The 19,735-nt window shown below is 44.0% G+C and overlaps 2 protein-coding genes across 34 annotated transcripts in view; one reads left to right on the plus strand and one right to left on the minus strand.

Annotated features, from left to right (window-relative positions):
* AGPS (alkylglycerone phosphate synthase) overlaps positions 1-7,996 on the minus strand; it is a 137,295-nt gene extending 129,299 nt beyond the window's left edge. For all 7 annotated transcript variants that reach the window (XM_002712307.6, XM_070070624.2, XM_089328102.1 and 4 more), the window contains exon 1: positions 7,671-7,996. In XM_002712307.6, the coding sequence (XP_002712353.3) occupies positions 7,671-7,996 (326 nt within the window). The remainder of the gene's footprint in view (positions 1-7,670) is intronic.
* Positions 7,997-8,003: 7 nt separating this feature from the next.
* NFE2L2 (NFE2 like bZIP transcription factor 2) overlaps positions 8,004-19,735 on the plus strand; it is a 184,336-nt gene continuing 172,604 nt past the window's right edge. For 5 of the 27 annotated variants that reach the window (XM_089328094.1, XM_051849403.3, XM_070070629.2 and 2 more), the window contains exons 1-2: positions 8,012-8,137; positions 18,006-18,158. Coding sequence is in view for 4 of the 27 variants with exons in the window: in XM_051849400.3 (XP_051705360.3) it covers positions 8,047-8,137 (91 nt within the window). In the remaining 23 variants the exon portion in view is untranslated. Of the gene's footprint in view, positions 8,138-16,276; positions 16,365-18,005; positions 18,159-19,735 lie in introns of those variants that run through there. The other 22 variants (XM_070070637.2, XM_070070632.2, XM_051849400.3 and 19 more) reach the window with 17 other exon arrangements.

Below are 19,735 nucleotides of genomic sequence, written 5' to 3' on the forward strand. Positions count from 1 at the left end.
AAACGTAAAGGAAATTTTGTAAAGTGTTCAATAGGCAGTAGGGATAACACATGCTAATGAGGCAGCTGTTCACTTACCATCAAATCTCTCAAAAAGCACTCCAACAATACCCCTATTCTCCAGGTTCTAGCTTCCAATGTGGACAGCTTCAACAACAAGAATGCTTCTAGCCTCTACCCAACGTGTACACACACAGTTTTCATAGGGGTCATCAAGCTGGTCAGTGAATTCTGAGCAAAGGCAGCAAGCACCTGGCGTCAGCCCTTACTCTTTAGAATCTCTCCACTACAGAGAGGCTATGCTCTAGGGTCACGATGGCATGTGTTAGGCTTACTGGCGTTGGCCCTGTCCCAGCAGGAGTCCTTCCTTCCATGGGCTAGCATTGCCTGTGATAGAATCTAATTCAAAGGAAACATCGGGAATCCAGATCTAAGCCATGTTATCCAAACAGCTTTATCAGTAAAAATGCTCACATTTTTACCCCTGTCTGTATCCTGTATACTACCTTTCAAATGATTCTGAACTCACAACTTGGAACAGAGATCTGATAAAACACTACCCTTAAAATCCAGTAGACGGCATTAATGCAGGGAGGGCAATTACTACTCTATGTCAGAAGGGTAGATGATACTCAAGACTTGGCCCAAACCTCTGACTTGCTTTAGGTTGAAAATAACATATTAATCTGATGAACAGAAATAATCTTCTAAGCAAGGAAATAAAATCAAAAGGAGTAATACTTGCTTAGTACTTGCTTTTGAACTGTTCCATAAAGTATCTCATCTGACTGCAACAGCACTCCATTTTCCCGCATCCTAAAAAGATCATTTAATTTATTCCCAGATATTTTTATTAACTGACCATAGGATAGATGGCTCTACATTAAGGTAACTTCTCAACTTAAAGAATTCTATTTAGAAAAAGTCTAGTCTGTCTCAAAATGCAATCTAAGAAGTATAACATCAAATAACAATAAATATTACGTCTTCAGGGTCTCTTGTTCATTCACAGTGCTAAGAGAACATTTGGCCAAGCACTAACTCCTCCAGATCGCCTCTCTTGTCTTCCCTTTTTCTTGGATCTTGGGTCTTCCACATTCTTCTTCTTGGTTCACTTTTATTCCAACTCTGTCTTCTCACAAGCCAAAGAGCAAAATTTACTCATACACACACACACACACACACACACACACAAACAGGCTGTTCTATCTCCTTAAATAATGCATTATATTTTCGTAAGTTATTAATTTCATTTTCATTAGATACATTTTATAATTTATTCAGCAAGTACAACATAAACTAATGCCTTCTTAACTACATGGCACAGTATTTCATCATGATCTATTTAATCCAAAAGGTCTGAAACTTGGCATGACACAGAAAGCAACTTGATGAATAATAAAAATAAGTAGGTAATTTTTCCCCAGGGAACAACTTCAAGAGTAGCAATACAGCAGGAGGAAAAAACATGGGCTCTGGAGTAAGACCAGAGGTGAAGTGCCATCTCTTTCATTTCATAGCTGCATGACCTAGACTAACTTCTCTGAGGCTCCACTGCTTTGCCTGTAACATACATACAGCATCACCTACTTCCTAGCGCTGTAAGAGAATTTTAAGAGACAACAATGCATAAACTTTAGCATGGTACCTGGCATATTTGGACATATTCAAATTAAAAGTCTTATTATTATTATCACTGGAATTCCTAACTAGGAACTCAAAGTAGACTAGTATTTCATGCCACATAACTACCAAAATAGGCTCAAATTCCGTCAAATAATGTAAGTCAAAGTCAGCTCACTTTTGCAAATATCTGCTGCAGAAATGTGTCAGCTCCTATTGGCTTCAGTATGCTTCACTGGAAACATTTACAAGAGACTGAGCCTTTCTCCTCCTGGAAAGTATCTACCAAAGCTTTTGGTGGATGGTAAATAATATATGATTTTTTAAAAAAGATTTATTTTATTTATTTGAAAGACAGAGTTACAGAGGTATGTGGAAACAGAGGGAGAGAGAAAGAGGTCTTTCAGCCACTGGTTCACTCCTTAAATGGCTGTAACAGTTGGAGCTCAGCCAATCCAAAGCCAGGATCCAGGAGCTTCTTCTGGGTCTCCACGTAAGTGCAGGGGTCTAAGCACTTGGGCCATCTTCCACTGTTTTCCCAGGTGCATTAGCAGGGAGTTGAATTGGAGGTGGAGCAGCCAGGACTCCAACCAGCACCCATATGGGATGCCAGTGCTACAAACTGGGGCTTTAACCGGTTTGCCACAGTACTTGCCCCAATATATTACTTTTTAAAAAGCAGCATATAAACGACATTATAAGCAAGTAAGTTAATTAGCAGCATTCTTCATCAGATACTCTTTTGACATGAATCAGAAGAGTTAATAACCTCTGTAAAAATTGCCACAGAGCACTTCTGACTAATAATGCAAACAAACCACAATGAGACTGGAGCCAAAGTTACAACTGGGAAAGTGGCTAACAGTGTAAAGGAACAGAAGTAAACAAGGAATCTTCCTTCTCTTTTCTATAACATTACAATAATTTTTAAAAATTGGGAAAAAAAAATTCGGGGAGCTGCCACTGTGACTCAGCTATGGCTCAGATGACTCAGCCATCACCTGCAGTGCTAGCATCCTATACAGGCACCAGTTGAAGTCCCGGCTACTCCACTTCCAACCCAGCTCCCTGCTAATGTGCCTGGGAAGATAGCAGAAGATGGCCCAAGTCCTTGGGCCCCTGCACCCACATGGGAGACCAGGAAGAGGCTCCTGGCTCCTGGGTTCAGCCTTGCCCACCCTTGGTCATGGTGGCCATTTGGGAAATAAAACAGTAGCTGGAAGATTTCTCTCTCTCTCCCTCCCTGTGTGTCTGTACCTCTACCTTTTGAATAAATAAATAAATCTTTAAAAAAAAAAACAATGCAAGGACAGCATTGTGGCGTAGCAGGTAAAGCTGCGGCTGCGATGGATGCCAGTCCATGTCCCAGCTGCTCCACTTCTGATCTAGTTCCCTGGGAATGGCCTGGTAAAAGCAGTGGAGGATGGCCTGAGTGTCTGGGCCCCTGCCACCCATGTGGGAGACCAGGATGAAGCATCTGGCTCCTGGCTTTCCCAGGTGCATTAGTAGGGAGCTGGATTGGAAGTAGAGCAGCTAGGACTTGAATCAGCGCCCATATGGGATGCCGACACTGGCGTTGCAGGCAGTGGCTTAACCCGTTATGCCACAGCACTGGCCCCAGTAGGTGACAACTTTAAAACTGTAGAACTAATTAGCATTTACTACGCTATGGGAGTCTGCAGACTGATTGAAAATAGAAGAGGAATGACAGAATCCTAAGGAATGTGTAAAGACCTCTCTCTGTCTCTTCTCTCTGTAACTCTACCTTTCAAATAAATAATCTTTCAAAAAAAAAAGTTATCACCTACTGCACTAACTTCCAAAACTTTCCGACCCACCCCCTCTTCCCCATTTTCATTGCCATCATCTTTGTTTAATCTATCATTATTTCTCACTCTGACAACAGGCTCCCCCAAATTATCCATGTGCTGTGGGGAGCAATTCGGACTAGACTAAGTTACTGGAATTAAGACTTATTCTATGCATCTGCTCTCCCACAATATGGCGCTGGGAGAGAAGAAAACAGCTTTTACACAGCTGCCTCCAGTTCAACCAATAAACTGTAGGACTTGCTCCTGATTGGAGAGCAGCGTACTCGGCGTGTGGGCAGCCGAGTTAGGATTGGCGGAGGAGGACTATAAAGGAGGAGAGAGACGGCATGCACCAGGAACATCTAAGGGGAACATCTAGCTGAAGGAACACCTGTGCAGCCCCGAGAGAGCCGGCCGGCGGTGTGCCGCTCCCCTGCGGAAGTGGGGAATGTGGCCAGGGGGAACTGCCCTTCCACGGAGGTGGAAGGGATAGTAGCCAACCCGGGAAGAACCAGCAGCAAACCCGGGGAGGGCCGAGCAGACGAAAGAACAGCGCAGGGTTTAGTGTCGTTCCTCCACGAAGAGGGGGAGCGACATAATGGTGCCGTGACTCGGATATGAAGCCTAGGCAGGGTTTAGTGTCGTTCCTCCACGAAGAGGGGGAGCGACAATGTGCCTATTCTTACCCTTCTCCACTCATAAGATTGCAGCTAGAGTGACCTCTCTTAAGCCAAACCCAATCCAAGCATGCCTCTTTCCAGCACAATTTCTTCAAGGTTCTCCATCACCTACCCCCACCTCCCAAGCTGTCTCATTTTCCTGTATTACATTTGTCACCATCTAACATAGTATATTACATGTTTGCTCACTGCATCCACTCCAACTAGAATGCAAGTTCCCTAAGGGCAGAGCACGTGTCATTGCTCTACGTTACATGCCTAAATGAGTGAATGAATGAATGACTCAAGAGTTTTAGGCCAAGTGCTTCCATGATCTGCCACTGCCCTGCTCTCTTCATTTTCCTCCCACCTCTAGTAATAGTGAACTCCCTAGTTACCTAAATAAATATGCACTTTCACATCCCCTTGCTTTGCTCTGTCACCTCTGCCTGGAATACAAACACTCCTTACCATCCAGTCACCCTGACAAACTATCACCAATATTTTTAAAATCTTTTCCAGAAAGCTTCCCTTGGCCCCCAAGATAAAGCAGATCACTCTTTGCTTCCGTTGTGCAACATCCATACCTGTAACTACAATGGCTCTAATTATCCTGGAAAGTGTATCTTCCTCCCCAGATTGCAATTTCTTTTCAGGATGAAGACTATTCATTTCTTTACTTCCAGTGCCTACAACAGTACCTCTCACAAAGCAGCTACCCTACAAATGCTGAATAAATCAATAGGCACATGACTATTCTGTAAGAAGAACGAAGACATGAAATTTCAGTCTTCCAGTCACTACTCCAGAGAGCAAGAGGTTAGCCTAGCAGTTAAGATGCTCATATCCCACATAAGAGAACCTGGGTCCAATTCCCATTTCCAGCTCCTGATTCCATCCAGCTTCCTGCTAACGCAGGCTCTGGAAGGCAGTGCTGATGCCTCCAGCAATTCGGTTCCTGGGCAGACACTGTGACATAGCATGTTAAACTGCCACTTGCATATCATTTCATAGTGCTGATTAGAGTTTTGGCTGTTCCACTTCTGATCTAGTCCCCTGCAAATGTGCCCAGGAAGCCACAGATAATGGCTCCAGTACTTGAATCCCTGCCACCCACATGGGAGACCCAGATGGAACTCTTGGCTCCTCCCGCCTTGTCCAGCTGCAATTTTTAAGGCCATCTGGAGGAGTGAACCAGTGGATGGAAGATTCATTCTCATTCATTCTCATTATCTCTCTCTCTCTCTCTCTCTCTGTCTTCAAAATACTCATACAGGACAAGATTTTACCACTAACCACCTAACCCTAATCCAAAGAGCAGGCACAACTCATGCTACAACTGTGCCTGAGCAACTGCTGTTTCCAGTCCTTGGAGCAGCCACATCTTGGAGGCAGTCATCTTCAGCCATAGAAAGCTTCAAACATCACCTAGTATGCATTACTATTTTTCCTTGAAAGCAGTGAATCTAAATTGAGCCATAAGGAAAACCAGCCCTCTCGGCTCCTAAAATGTGAAAATACATACAAATGTACAATCACACATATGTGCATACAAATGAGTAGAGAAAGATGTGTCTGAAGCTATTTAAAAGTTTTAAGCCCAATGATGGCTACTATAGCTCCAGCTGAAGCTGGAGGACAAGATGTGATCCTTGATTCCTCCCTCTCCTACCACCCAGTAAACAAGTTCTAGAAAAGTTTACTTCCTAACCTTTTCACTAACAGAATGCTTCTTCTCTGAATTATGCCTTAGTTCACAATCCCACCATTTCTCATGAGCCTACCAGTCTCCTAATGGCCCTCTGTGTTTAGACACAATGAAAATTACAATTACCTCTTGTTGAGGGGCTGCGTTAACAGGCCCTATACTAAGCACCTGATCACTTTTGTATTTTTTAATTCTCACAGCAATACTGCAAAGCCGAAATGATTGTCCCTATGGTTATAAATGAGGAGACTAAACCTCTGAGAAAGGCTAAGTGATTTGCCCAAGGTCACGCAATTTAAACCATGTAGCAGAAATTCAAACCCAGGTCGAGCATTATATTGCTAAACTGCTCAACCTTTTTCAGTTTGGTTCCAGGGACTTTTGTAAAATGTAAATCTAATCATATTTTGCCCCAGGCAAAATCCTGCAACCAAGATACCTCCCTAGCCTTAATCCATGTCACTCTCACCAGCTCCTGCCAAACCTAACTGCCAGCAGTTCCCTTATTTGTCTCTCATGTCTTCACCTGCGAACCTACTATTTGCCTCCCAAAAACACTCTTCTACTTAGGCAGGCTATCTCCAATGCAAGCTTCATGATTTACTCAGCTAATCTTAACTCTGAAAGCTTTTGTCATAACACACACACACCCAAAACTAGATTAAGTAACTATGATCTACAGTTACCAGTTAAGTCTGTCATTACACTATTAGAACTTCAGCTACTAAGCTATTTGCTCCTTATATACTGCATTTGCTCCTTAAATACTGCATTCTTAAATCTCTGCATAGCTAGTATAGTATGTATGTAACAGAGAAAGACTAATGCATGTTGAATGAATGAACTCATTAGTAGTAGTATAACTTGAGAACTTGGCACTGAAGTAAATTTGATGTGCTTTCCAATTCTAAACTGCCACACAGTGTATCTGCTAAGCTAAAAATTTTCTTTTTTAACTTCATCTGTAAGACAGAATAAAACTGTACCTATCTCAGGGCTTGGGAAGGAATAAAAGAAATGACGGATTTAGCACATCTCTGATACTTTGCAAGTACCCATTAGACATTAGCAACATCTTATTTCACTCTCAAGAGTTTATGCACTCAAAGCCACATCTCAGCAAACAGCTCCTCCCAGTAAATTTTATCAGATTAAGATTTCCCCAGAAGTCACATCTCTCAAGATCTGTCAGAAATATCCTTCATCCAGAGATCCTTGTCTTTTAGCTGCTGGTTACACGGAGTTCAACACCACACCCTCCATCACTAACTAGTGTTTATGGCTCATTGCTTCTTACCCACTCACTCACTGGTTTCCTTCCTCGAAGTCAAAGACCATGCCCATAAGCAAGTAGAAGTCTACTCCACAGAAGCCAAAAGGTACCTTTTTCCAGGGCACCAACGCCCCCCCCCCCCCCACACACACACTCAGGCTTTCACGAATTAGAAGGGGACCCTGTGATCATCTTCTAGTGCTAACCTGAAACCTCCTGGGAGAAACCTAACAGAATCCCTGTTACCCATTCCAAAACCACAGCCCCTAAGTATTCGTTCAAGAAAAGGAATGAATTCCTGGCATTAAGAACCCAAGGGAAGGGACTCCTTTAAAACTCTTCCCCTGTAAGAATTCTTCGGGTCTGTCACCCTCACACAGTGGCCACAATCCACCATCCCGTCCCGGTAGAGTCCAGGCTCCCGTCCAGTCTCCTGACAGAGAGGTGGGTCCGTACTTTGCGCGACTGGGATGCTTTCTGCCCACTCATGTCACCTTCTGTACCCCTCTTCCCTGTCCCTCCCCGCCCCCCGCCCCCCACGCAGCACAGGCCCAGCCTGCTCCCTCGCCACCAGCTCCTTCCCTCGGCCGTACTCACCGCTTCTTGGGGATGATGCCCGACTCTTGCACGGCGGGAGTGGCCGTGGGCGCCGCCGTTGCCGCCGCCGCGGCTCTCCGCGCTCTGCACTCATTGGTACTCAGAGCGTCCTGGGGCCGGCCCAGCAGATGGCCCGAGAGAACCCGCAGCCGCCGCCCTGCGCGATCTGGGTCCCGATCCCGGTCAGCTCCAGAGCCCGAGCTCGCGCCCGCGCCGGTCCCGCCCGCTGCAGCCGCCGCCTCCGCCATGGCTTCCGCCTTGTGCCGCCGCCCGGGTCCGCTGGGCGCGGGTGAAAGGTCACTCAGAGCGGCGCCCGGCGCGACCATTCGCTGCGGCGCATCCCGGCAGCCACCGCGGCGACTGGGCGGCGGGTGCCATGCGCCTGGAGCTTCACATTTTCTGCCTCCGCCCACCGCGCCCGCCCGCCCGCCTTGGTCACGCCTCGGCCGGGAGCACCTGCCGAGCAGGTGAGTTTGAGCCGACCCCTTATTGGCCCAGCTGGGCTGAGCTGGTCCAAGAGCCAAACCACAAGCGCCCCCGCAGTAGTCCTGGAATCCTGGGAGGTGCCTTCGGGTGTGGCCTGGGCCTCTCGAGGAGCTTTTTAGGGGTAAGCGCTTCGGAGCAGGAGTAGGCGGTGTTACCGGACCTGACTAGAAGACCAGCACCTTCCTTTGCCCAGAGAAATGCTAGTGCTGCGCCTCTGCTCTCCCCCGCGGTGGGGGGTGGGGGTGGGAGTGAAGGTCACTAAAGTAGCTCAAAACTGTCATTACCTCTGACCATCAAAGCAAACGGCCCTTCATTTTCTCATTTCTCATCACCTGTTTCGAATATGGCACTGTGCTTAATGATAGAACTCAAACCAGTAATCTCCATCTTACAGATGAACAGAGACAGACATATCCAGCTCGTCTGAGAACTTGCTAAGTTAATTGCCAAAACTGAGTTGCAGTTTTTCTTTTTCCATTCGTTTCTGGATTCTGACGCGAATAGAGGCCAGGTGGTTCGTTTTTGTTTTTATTGCTACATATAAAATTACTGAACGGCTGCTCTTGAGACTTCTCAGTTATTTACAAGTTAGCTTAATTTCTTGATAAAATTATTTTCACTTGGTGAAATTAAGGGGCCATCTCCGAAGACTGCCCCACAGCCCTTTCCAGCCAGTGCCTTACTTAAGAATTAGCCTACACAAAACCTGGCGATGCCACTGGCCATTCTGTTGTCTCCACGGGATCAGCACCTTCACGTTATGCTTTCTTAACAAAAGGAAAACTATTGGCAGAGGGCTCTGAAGAACACCAAAACCCCATGACCTATTGTCAGCTGACACCTAGGCTCTTGCCAACATCCACAGTTGAGTTTATACCTTCACCGAGAGCTTCCAAAGAGGCCCACATCTGATAAATAACTAGGCAAGTTATTAGGTGAGAGCCAACTCTTTGTTTTTAAGATATATTGTTTATTTGAAAGGCAGAGTTATAGTGAGGCAGGGAGAAAGGTCCCCTATCCGGCAGGTTCACTCCCCAAATGTCCACAGCAGCCAGAGCTGGGCCAATCTGAAGTCAGGAGCCTGGAGCTTCCTCCGGGTCTTCCATGTGGGTGCAGGGACTAAGGACTTGAGCCATCTTCTGCTGCTTTCCCAGGCATATTAGCAGGGAGCTGTGTCTGAAGTGCAGCAGCTGGGACTCCCACCAGCACCCATTTATGGGATGCCGGCCCAGCAGACCACAGCTTATACCCGCTATGCCATAGCGCCGGCCCCAGGCATCTGTTTTTATACAGCCCTCAAGCTAATGTTTTTGAGAGTTGAAAAGTATTGTTTCATTTAAAAAGGAAGAAATAAACAGAACATGCAATATGTGGTCCAAAAAGTCCTAAAATATACATTATCAGAACTTTGCAGATTTCATGGCTCTGAGATTCATATACAAAGAGATACCAAGCCACAATGACAACAACACAAATGTCTAGCCTCAGGGGCCAGCACTGTGGCGTAGCAGGTGAAGCCTCCACTTCCAGTGCCAGCATCACATATGGGTGCCAGTTTATGTCGCGGCTGCTCCTCTTCCAATCCAACCCTCTGTTATGGCCTGGGAAAGCAGTAGAAGATGGCCCAAGTCCTTGGGCCCCTACACCCACATGAGAGACCCAGATGAAGCTCCTGGCTCCCTGGCTTCAGATCAGCCCAACTCTGGCAGTTGTGGCCATTTGGAGAGTGAACCAACAGTGGAAGACCTTTCTCTTTGTCTCACCCTCTTACTGTCTATAACTCTACCTCTCAAATTAATAAAATCTTTTTTAAAAAATGTCTTGCAACAGAGAAGTGGTTAAATGAATTTTTTTCATATGATAAAGTATTTTTTGCAGCTATTAAAATAATTTAATGGGGCTGGTGCTGTGGCATAGCAGGTAAAGCCTCAACCTGCAATATCGGCATCTCATATGGGCACCAGTTCGAGTCCCAGCTGCTCCACTTCCAGTCCAGCTCCGTGCTAATGTGCCTGGGGAGGCAGCAGCAGATGGCCCAAGTACTTGAGCTCCCACACAACCTAGGGGGACCCAGAAGAAGCTCCTGGCTCCTGGCTTCAGTGAGGCCTAGCCTTGGCCATTGCAGCCATTTGGGGAGTGAACCAGCAGATGAAAAAATCAATCAATCTCTCTCTCTCTCTCTCTCTCTCTCTCTGCCTTTTCCTCTCTCTCTGTAACTCTGCCTTTCAAATAAGTAAAATCTTTAAATTAAAAGATAATTTAGCACAAAACTAAGAAATACTATGAATTTGTTAAATGCTAAATAGCCATAATCTAGACTGTTGTGACTCTTTGCAGCAACACACTGATACAGATTTTTCCAAGGAGTATAAGAAATTTTTCTAAAACAACTATTTGTTATGTTAAGTACCATATACTGGGGCCAGCTTTTTAGCGTAATGGCTTAAGCTGCTGCCTGCTATGCTGAAATCCCATCTGGGTGCTGGTTCCAGTCCCAGCTACTCTACTTCTGAACCAGCTCCCTGCTAATGTGCCTGGGAAAGCAATGCAAGATGACAGAAGTCCTTGGACCCCTGCATCCACGTGGGAGACTCAGATAAAGCTCCTGGCTCCTGGCTTCAGCCTGGTTCAGCCCTGGCCATTGCAGCCATTTGGGGAGTGAACCACTGGGTGGAAGATCTTTCTATCTCTTCCCCTCTCTCTCTCTCTGTAACTCTACCTTTCAAATAAATAAATCTTTAAAAAAGAAAGTTCCATATACATCATCTTTTTTTAATATTTATTTATTTATTTGAAAGAGTAACAGAGAGGCAGAGGTTGGGTAGGGGGGTCTTCCATCCGCTGGTTCATTCCCCAGATGGCTGCAATGGGCGGAGGTGGGCCAATCCGAAGCCAGGAGCCTGGAGCTTCTTCCAGGTCTCCCACTTGAGTGCAGGGGCTCAAGCACTTGGGCCGTCTTCTGCTGCTTTCTCAGGCCATAGCAGAGAGCTGGACCAGAAGTGGAACAGCTGGAACTTGAACCAGCGCCCATGTGGGATGCTGGCACTGCAGACTGGAGCTTTAACCCGCTGAGCAACACCACCGTCCCCCATATGCTTCATCTTATCCTTGTTCCACCACTGGAATTCTGAGGTATTAACATTGTATGTTAAAACATACAAGCTTGAGGGTTTTTGTTTGTTTTTTTATGAATTCTAAAGTTGAACCTGCTAAAATGAATTTTCTTTATTTTTTTTTAAGAGCCAGTTTTGAATGAAAGTCTCAGTGAAGGGAAGGTGGCCAGACTCCTCCTTCCTAGGTCATTTTTATTTTTTATTTTTATTTGACAGGTAGAGTTATATACAGTAAAAGAGAGAGACAGAGAGAAAGGTCTTCCTTCTGTTGGTTCACTCCCCAATTGACTGCTATGGCCGGCACTGCGCCGATCTGAAGCCAGGAGCCAGGTGCTTCCTCCTGGTCTCCCATGCTGGTGCAGGGCCCGAGGACCTGGGCCATCCTCCACTGCCTTTCCGGGACACAGCAGAAAGCTGGACTGGAAGAGGAGCAACCAGGACTAGAACCTGGTGTCCATATGGGATGCCGGCGCTGCAGGAGGAGGATTAACCAAGTGAGCCATGGCGCTGGCCCCTAAAATGAATTTTCACCCTGATAAACTATACTCCTAGTTCTTAAATATTGAGTTCTGGGAAGAATTTCAGGGATTGCCACTATAGCTGTCAAGACCCCATTTGTGAGATACAAGAACATGAGACCCGTATAGCACTGTTCTAGGTATTTATAACTGAGAAAGAGAATCTTTAGTTGCTCTTGAATAATTAGGTATCAAAGCCTGGAAGCCCCTAGTTTCTGACTTTTGCATAAATGGCCCTGTTTTGTTGTATGTCCTCACAACACAGCAAACCTGTTTATTAAATTTTCAGAATTTAGCTAATGACCAAAAATGTAGATATACCTCCTGCGGGTTTGATAACAGAAGAGGGATATCCTAGATGTTTCTCCTTTACTTGACTTAATTGCCTATCAAGGGAGTTGTGACTTATTTTAAAAAGTTGAAACCCACTGTGCCTTCCAGTGTCAAGTACACAACCCTATTTGTCTTCTTTTTGTCTTGCACAATATGAAGAAAGCCATACTCATATCCTTTGACTTGATAAAAGTCACCAGAATAGGTGGAGGTGGCTCAAATCAAAAATTAATAAGCCAAAGATTATTCCTAAATACTGTCCCCTCAGTTTATCTGGGCGTTACCTCCATTTGCTTGCGTCTGACCTCCTCCTTTATCTCCATAATCCAATCTCAGGTGTGGTGTAACTGACAACATTAAAAACAGATAAAGTAACAATACTGCTCTAGGTCTATCAGGTACTGAGTTTAGATGTCCTGTTGACTGCTCATAGATCATCCTTTGCTTTTGCAAGAGAATAATCCCCTGATTCTCCCTGTGCTTCCTTGAACATGGTGAAACGCTCATTTTCCCCCTCCGTTTTACATTTCCCAATTGTCTGCCAGTGTTCTATCAACCCCAGGCCTCTTTTCAGACTCTTCCTCTTTTGCCTCTTAATCCAGTGCGTCACAAATACATTAACCTTCGTGTCTGTCAAATCTGTCGTTTCCCTGAGAACTTATTCTCTCACTTAAAATTTGTACATTCTGTCTTTATTTGTTAATTAACTTTTCATTTGCAAACATCTGTTTCTCCAAACAGACCATCAATTCCATGAAGACAATTGATATCCTTTATAAAAATCTGAAATTCACTTTTAATTTATAAGTGCTTCACTAACTTGGCATTGTAGGAGAGGGACTTGAGTCACAGCCACATAGAAACTATTTTCCCCTTTCCCTCAGATGCAAATGCTTAGCTAGTGATTAATGTACAAAGTTGCTCCATACAAAAAGCACTTTTCATGATGGAAATGTTCTATGTATGTACTATCCAGTATAGTTACTACTGGTCACATATGGCTAGGAAAATGGCATTTGACTACGATGACTTAGGAACTGAGCTTTGGCCAGCACCGTGGCTCACTAGGCTAATCCTCCGCCTACGGCGCCAGCACCCCAGGTTTTAGTCCCCGTTGGGGTGCTGGATTCTTTCATGGTTGCTCCTCTTCCAGTCCAGCTCTCTGCTGTGTCCCGGAAAGGCAGTGGAGGATGGCCCAGGTCCTCGGGCCCTGCACCCGCATGGGAGACCAGGAGGAAGCACCTGGCTCCTGGCTTCGGATCGGCTTAGTTCCGGCCGTGGCGGCCATTAGGGGAGTGAACCAATGGAAAGAAGACCTTTCTCTCTGTCTCTCTCACTAACTCTGCCTGTCAAAAAAAAAAAAAAAAAAAAAAGGAACTGAGTTTTTGTATTTTAATTAATTTAAACTTAAATGGACACATGACTGTTGGATAGTACATTTATTGGGAGTTAATAAATTATTGGTGCCTAGAAATATCAACTCAATTCAACCTGCCGCTTTTCCCCGGCACTGGAATACAGGGAAGAGGAATGTTCAGGGAGAAATATTTGTCTCTTGCATACTGACCTAAGACTCTAAATGCATCTTCGCCCCCCAAAAATAGTATAAATGATTAGATGTGGCCAAAACAATACACACTTCAGTACATTATATATTAGATAAGCCATTATAATCCATCTTGAAGATCTAACCATTAAGTTCCTTTTGCATAAATTGTACTTCTCAAAGATAGATCTTGGTGATGGTAAAAGAAAGGATTGCCACAAGGATTCCCAGCCCAGTAAAATTACCTCTTTCTGATGAACCACCTCCTTTCTAACACAGGTTCTGAGAAAAAGTTAAGGCATTCCAAGAGTTATTTGACTAATGCAAAAGAACTATCTAGTAGTTCTGGAAATTTTCAGATAATAATGAAGAAGACTTGATTTGCATGCTAAATCTCCAGCTCTGGAGAGGGAATTCAGCATTACATATTTAATGCAGTTCTAGATCCCTGAGCCCAACCCCTATTTAGCCGCTACTTCTGATCATTGCATTCTTCCTAAGAAAAGCCAGCAGCTATTTCACATGGACCAGGAGTGAAGAAAAGGGAGAGAAGGAAGAATAAATTGCTCTGAGGAGAAAAGCTTCTCCAGTTTGACAGTTCAGCAACTTAGTCTTCAAGCTTCTCACACCCTTTCCAGATCAGAGTTAAAACACCAACTCGCACATTTGCTTGCAATCATGAAGAATTTGTAGATTTCTTGCCAAAATATTATGTAAGCCACAATGACCTCAAATTATTTTTGCAATTAGATGGGCCCACTGACTTTTTTTCCTGACTCCCCCAGAGAGCTCAATCTAACATTATTGGCATACTTAACGTGTAAAGTAATCAGCTGACTTCTTGTCCAAATTGAAGCAGGGACATGGTTCTTGCCAACTCTCAGAAGGCAAAATTCATAAATTTTACAGGTATCCACAGAAAAAGCAAAAGCTCTCTCCTGGGTGATGAAAAGCTTGATATAAACCAAAATTATGTACCACTAGAAAAACTGCATATGTATGTGTATGCATGTGAACTGCATATGTGTGTGTATGCATGTGTGTGTGTGTGTGTGTGTGTACAGTCCTGAAGTATATGGGCAGCAAAAACACGTGTTCAGATTCTGTTTGTTCTGTGTGGTATAAGCAGACTAGTTAGGAGCCAGGATATATGTGGAGGAAAACTGGGTGATTCTATTGGGAGGAATAAGTGTGGTACGAAAGTCTTGGTGACGGATTTCCAACTTCCTCTCCAAGAGTGCCCTATTTATTCATGCTACATAAGAGAAATGGATGTTTCACAGGAAACCAGGTCCACTGAGATGCTTGTGATTCCCAGAAAAATTGAAACATCACTGAATATCATATTCAGAAGGGCATATCAGTTAACCTGTTCTTTCTGAGTTCTGAGATACTTGGCCCTTTATAGCCTGTTTTTTGATGGAAAACAGATCACATACGTAGGAAGAAGGGGGTGAATGAACCATGGCATATAGAATTTTAGGTAAGTGCATTTATGACACATCTTCTAAGCTAACGGCCAAAAATAAGTCTGAAGAGAACAGATCAATTTTTGAATCCTGAATAGGAATTCTTGTATCTTATGCCTTTTTTTAAAAAAAATTGTAAAATACAACCAAGAAGTGAACCAAAGCGGAAGTTATCTCAAACCCCACACCCCTGAAACTACCATCTAGGTTAAGCAATATAACACTGCCAGCACCCCAAGAGCCCCCATTTGCCCTCTCCCTGTTATTTCACCCTCCCTATTTGCCAAAAGTAACCACCGTCCTAAGTTTTATCATAAGCACTTCCTTCTTTTTCTTTCTTTTCCTATTTTATGTTCTGTTCATATGTGTGCAGAAATTTTTTGCTTATTATTTTTAAAAAATTGTACCATCACATACTTTATTTTTTCATGTTAATGTAATATTAATACAAAGAGAACAGATTCAGTGTAGTTCATTGACACAATTCTAAGAATATAATGATATTCCCTTCCACTCTCCTCCTTCACGCCCTCCCTCCCCTTTCTTCCTTTCTGTCTTAGCTTTTGAGACAACTTTTTTTTTTTAATTTTTATTTATTTAGTTGAAAGTCAGAATTACAGAGAGAAAGGGAGAGAGAGAGATCTTCCATCTTCTAGTTCACTCCCCAGATGGCCACATAGCCAGGGCTGAGCCAGGCTGAAGACAGGAGCCAGGAGCTTCATCTAGGTCTCCCACATGGCTGCCAGGGGCCCATCTTTCACTCCATTAGCAGGAAGCTGGATTAGAGGTGGAGCAGCTAGGACATGAACTGTCACACATATGGGTTACCAGAGTCACAGGCTGCAGCCTTACCAGCTCTGCCACAACATTGGCCCCAAGATATAACATTTTAAATGTAAAGTAAAATCAAAAGGCTTAATGTTCCACTAAATTGTTTATTTTTAATTTTAATTTTTTCTTATAATCTAACTATAAAAAAGAATGAAATTCTACCATTTGCTTCCAAATGGATGCAACTGGAGGACATCATGTTGAGCGAAATAAGGAGGACACAGAAAGACAAATGCACATGTTCTCCCTTTTATGTGAGAGCTAAAATTGAATTTCTTAAAAAGATTTATTTATTTTATTTGCATGACAGGGTTACAGAGAGACAGAGGCGGAAGAGAGAAGACTGCCATGGCTGCAGCTGAGCCAATCCAAAGCCAGAGGACTGGAGCTTCTTCCAGGTCACCCACATAGGTGCAGGGACCCAAGGACTTGGGCCATCTTCCACTACTTTCCTGAGCCATAGCAGAGTTCAATAGAAAGTGGAGCAGCCAGGACTCAAACCGGTGCCATATGGGATGCTGGCACTGCAGGAGGCGGCTTTACCTGCTACCCACAGCACTGGCCCCTACAATTGAAATTTTTAAAATTGATTTATATTTATATTATTTATGAGATATAGGATTGTAACTCATACGTTTATACAATGAATAGTGATCAAATCGGGGTAATTAGCTTTTCAGTCTCCTAAAATATTATCATTTCGATGTGTTGGGAAATTTCAAATTTCTCTAGTTATTTTGAAATAATGAATTAGTTGTCATAGTCTATGGTTGCCCAGTTGTGCTACATATTGTTAGATTTGCATTCTTCCCCCACTGTGTTTTGATGTCCATTGTTTACCCTTTCACTGTTGCTCTTCCCCTCACCCTTCCTAGCCCTTTTATGACCACTGTTCTGAACCAAGATGGGAAGCAGGCCACACAGCAGACTCGTAGAATGACAAATGCCCTAAACAGTACCCTGGCCTCAAAATCAGCCCTTAAGGCATTCGGATCCAGCTAAAAAGCCCATTAGAGTATTTAAGGCATGGAAAGCCATGACACTGTGGCAAAAAATGACCTACATGAAAGATCTCTGTGAGTGAGGTCCTGGTGGAGAGAAGGGGCCATCAAAGAAGGAGGTACCTGTCTCTGAAGGGAGGAGAAAACTTCTACTTTGATTATGGCCCTGTCTAAATAATGTCTGAGTTTGTGAACCCAAGAGGATTCCATAGCCTTGGCAGCTCATGACAAGAGCCTTGGGTGATCACTGATGTCATAAATAAGTGTGTTAATTGTTAAATCAACAACAGGAGTCACTGTGCACTTGCTCCCCATGTAGGACTTCTGTCCTTAATGAATTGTACTATGAGAATTAATGGTAAAACTGGTCTTCAAACAGTACTTTATACTTTGTGTGTCTGTGTGGGTGCAAACTGTTGAAATCTTTACTTAGTATAGAGTTGATCTTCTATATATAAAGATAATTAAAAATGAATCTTAATAAAGAATGGGATGGGAGCAGAGTACAAGGTGGGATGGTCTGGGGGTGGGAGGGCAGGTATTGGGGGGAAGAACCTCTATAATCCAAAAGTTGTACCTATGAAATTCACATTTATTAAATAAAAGCTTTCTGGGGCCAGCGCTATGGCTCACTTGGTTAATCCTCTGCCTACGGTGCCGGCATCCCATATGGGCGCCGGGTTCTAGTCCCGGTTGCTCCTCTTCCACTCCAGTTCTCTGCCGTGGCCCGTGAGGGCAGTGGAGGAAGGCCCAAGTGCTTGGGCCCCTGTACCCGCATGGGAGACCAGGAGGAAGCACCTGGCTCCAGGCTTCAGACTGGTGCAGCACTGGCCATGGCGGCCATTTGGGGAGTGAACCAACAGAAGGAAGACCTTTCTCTCTGTCTCTCTCTCTCTCTCTCTCACTGTCTATGACTCTACCTGTGAAATTAAAAAAAAAAAGTTTATTTAAAAAATAAATAAAGCTTTCTATAAAAAAAGATCACTTTTCTACTCTCTGCATCTATATGTTCAACTTTTTTTTTTTTTTAACTTGAAGGCAGAATGAAAGAGATCTTTCATCCATTGGTTCACTCCCCAAATGCTACAACAGCTGGAGCTGGGCCAGACTGAATCCAGGAGCCAGGAACTTCATTTGTGTCTCCCAAGTATTTGGACCATCTTCTACTGCCTTCCCAGCTTCAGGATAGAGGTGAGACTCAATCCCAGGCACTCAGATATAGGTTGCAGGTGACCCAAGCAGTAGCTTAACCTGCTGACCCTAATGCTCACCCCAAATTTTTTAACTTCAACATTGATGGGAACATACAGCATCTACCTTTCTGTACCTGACTCACTTTGTTTAATGTAATGTCCTCCAGTTCCATTCATGTTGCCTCAAATGACAGGATTTCATCCTTTTATGGTTGAATAATATTCCATTGTATATATACCATATTTTTAAATCCATTCATCAGTGGATATCTTGGTTGACTCCATGTCTTGGCTTTTGGGAATAGAGCTCTAATAGATATAGACATTCAGGTATCTCTTTCATGTAATAGTTTCATTTCCTTTGGCTATGTACCCAATAATGGAATTGCTTTGCTCATATGGTAATTCTTTTTTTTTTAATTTAATTTAATTTTTATTTATTTATTTATTTATTTATTTTGACAGGCAGAGTGGACAGTGAGAGAGAGAGACAGAGAGAAAAGTCTTCCTTTGCTGTTGGTTCACCCTCCAATGGCCGCCACGGCTGGCGTACTGCGGCCGGCGCACCGCGCTGATCCGAAGGCAGGAGCCAGCTTCTTCTCCTGGTCTCCCATGGGGTGCAGGGCCCAAGCACTTGGGCCATCCTCCACTGCACTCCTGGCCACAGCAGAGAGCTGGCCTGGAAGAGGGGCAACCAGGACAGAATCCGGCGCCCCGACCGGGACTAGAACCCGGTGTGCCAGCGCCGCAAGGCGGAGGATTAGCCTAGTGAGCTGCGGTGCCGGCCGCTCATATGGTAATTCTATTGTCGATTTTCTGAGGAACCTCCATACTGTTTTCCATTATGCCTATACTAATATACATTTCCACAAATGGTATTTAAAAAGTTCCCTTTTCTTTGCATTCTGACCAGCATTTGCTATTTTTTGTGGTTTTGATAGTAGCCATTATAACTGAAATGAGATGATATCTCTTTGTGGTGTTTATTTGTATTTCCATGATGATTAGTGATGTTGAGCATTTTTTTTCATAAGCTTGTCAACTATTTATATGTTTTTTAGGAAATGTGTATGCAGATTATTTTCCCATTTTTGAATCAGATTGTTTGTGTTCCTTTGTTTTTTTCTGTTGAGTTGTTTAATTAAAAGCAGAATATTAACACTTTTCCTGATGAATATTTTGCAAAAGTTTTCTCCCATCTGTAGATTGTCTCTTTTTTTAAAAAAATTATCCCATTTCTTTTTTTATTTTTTAAAAGATTTTATTTATTTATTTGAGAGATAGAGTGACAGATAATGAGAGGGAGAGACAGAGAGAAAGGTCTTCCGTCTGTTGGTTCACTTCCCAAATGTCCGCCACGGCCAACACTGTGCCGATCTGAAACCTGGAGCCAGGTGCTTCCTTCTGGTCTCCCATGCAGGTACAGGGGCCCAAGCACTTGGGCCATCTTCTACTGCTTTCCCAGGCCACAGCAAAGAGCTGGATTAGAAGAGGAGCAGCCAGGACTAGAACCAGCACCCATATGGGATGCCAGCACCACAGTACTTGGGCCATCCTCCACTGCACTCCTGGCCA

This window comes from Oryctolagus cuniculus, chromosome 3 (assembly GCF_051225735.1).
Source record: "Oryctolagus cuniculus isolate XC-2025 breed Fujian yellow rabbit chromosome 3, ASM5122573v1, whole genome shotgun sequence".
Classification (NCBI taxonomy): domain Eukaryota; kingdom Metazoa; phylum Chordata; class Mammalia; order Lagomorpha; family Leporidae; genus Oryctolagus; species Oryctolagus cuniculus.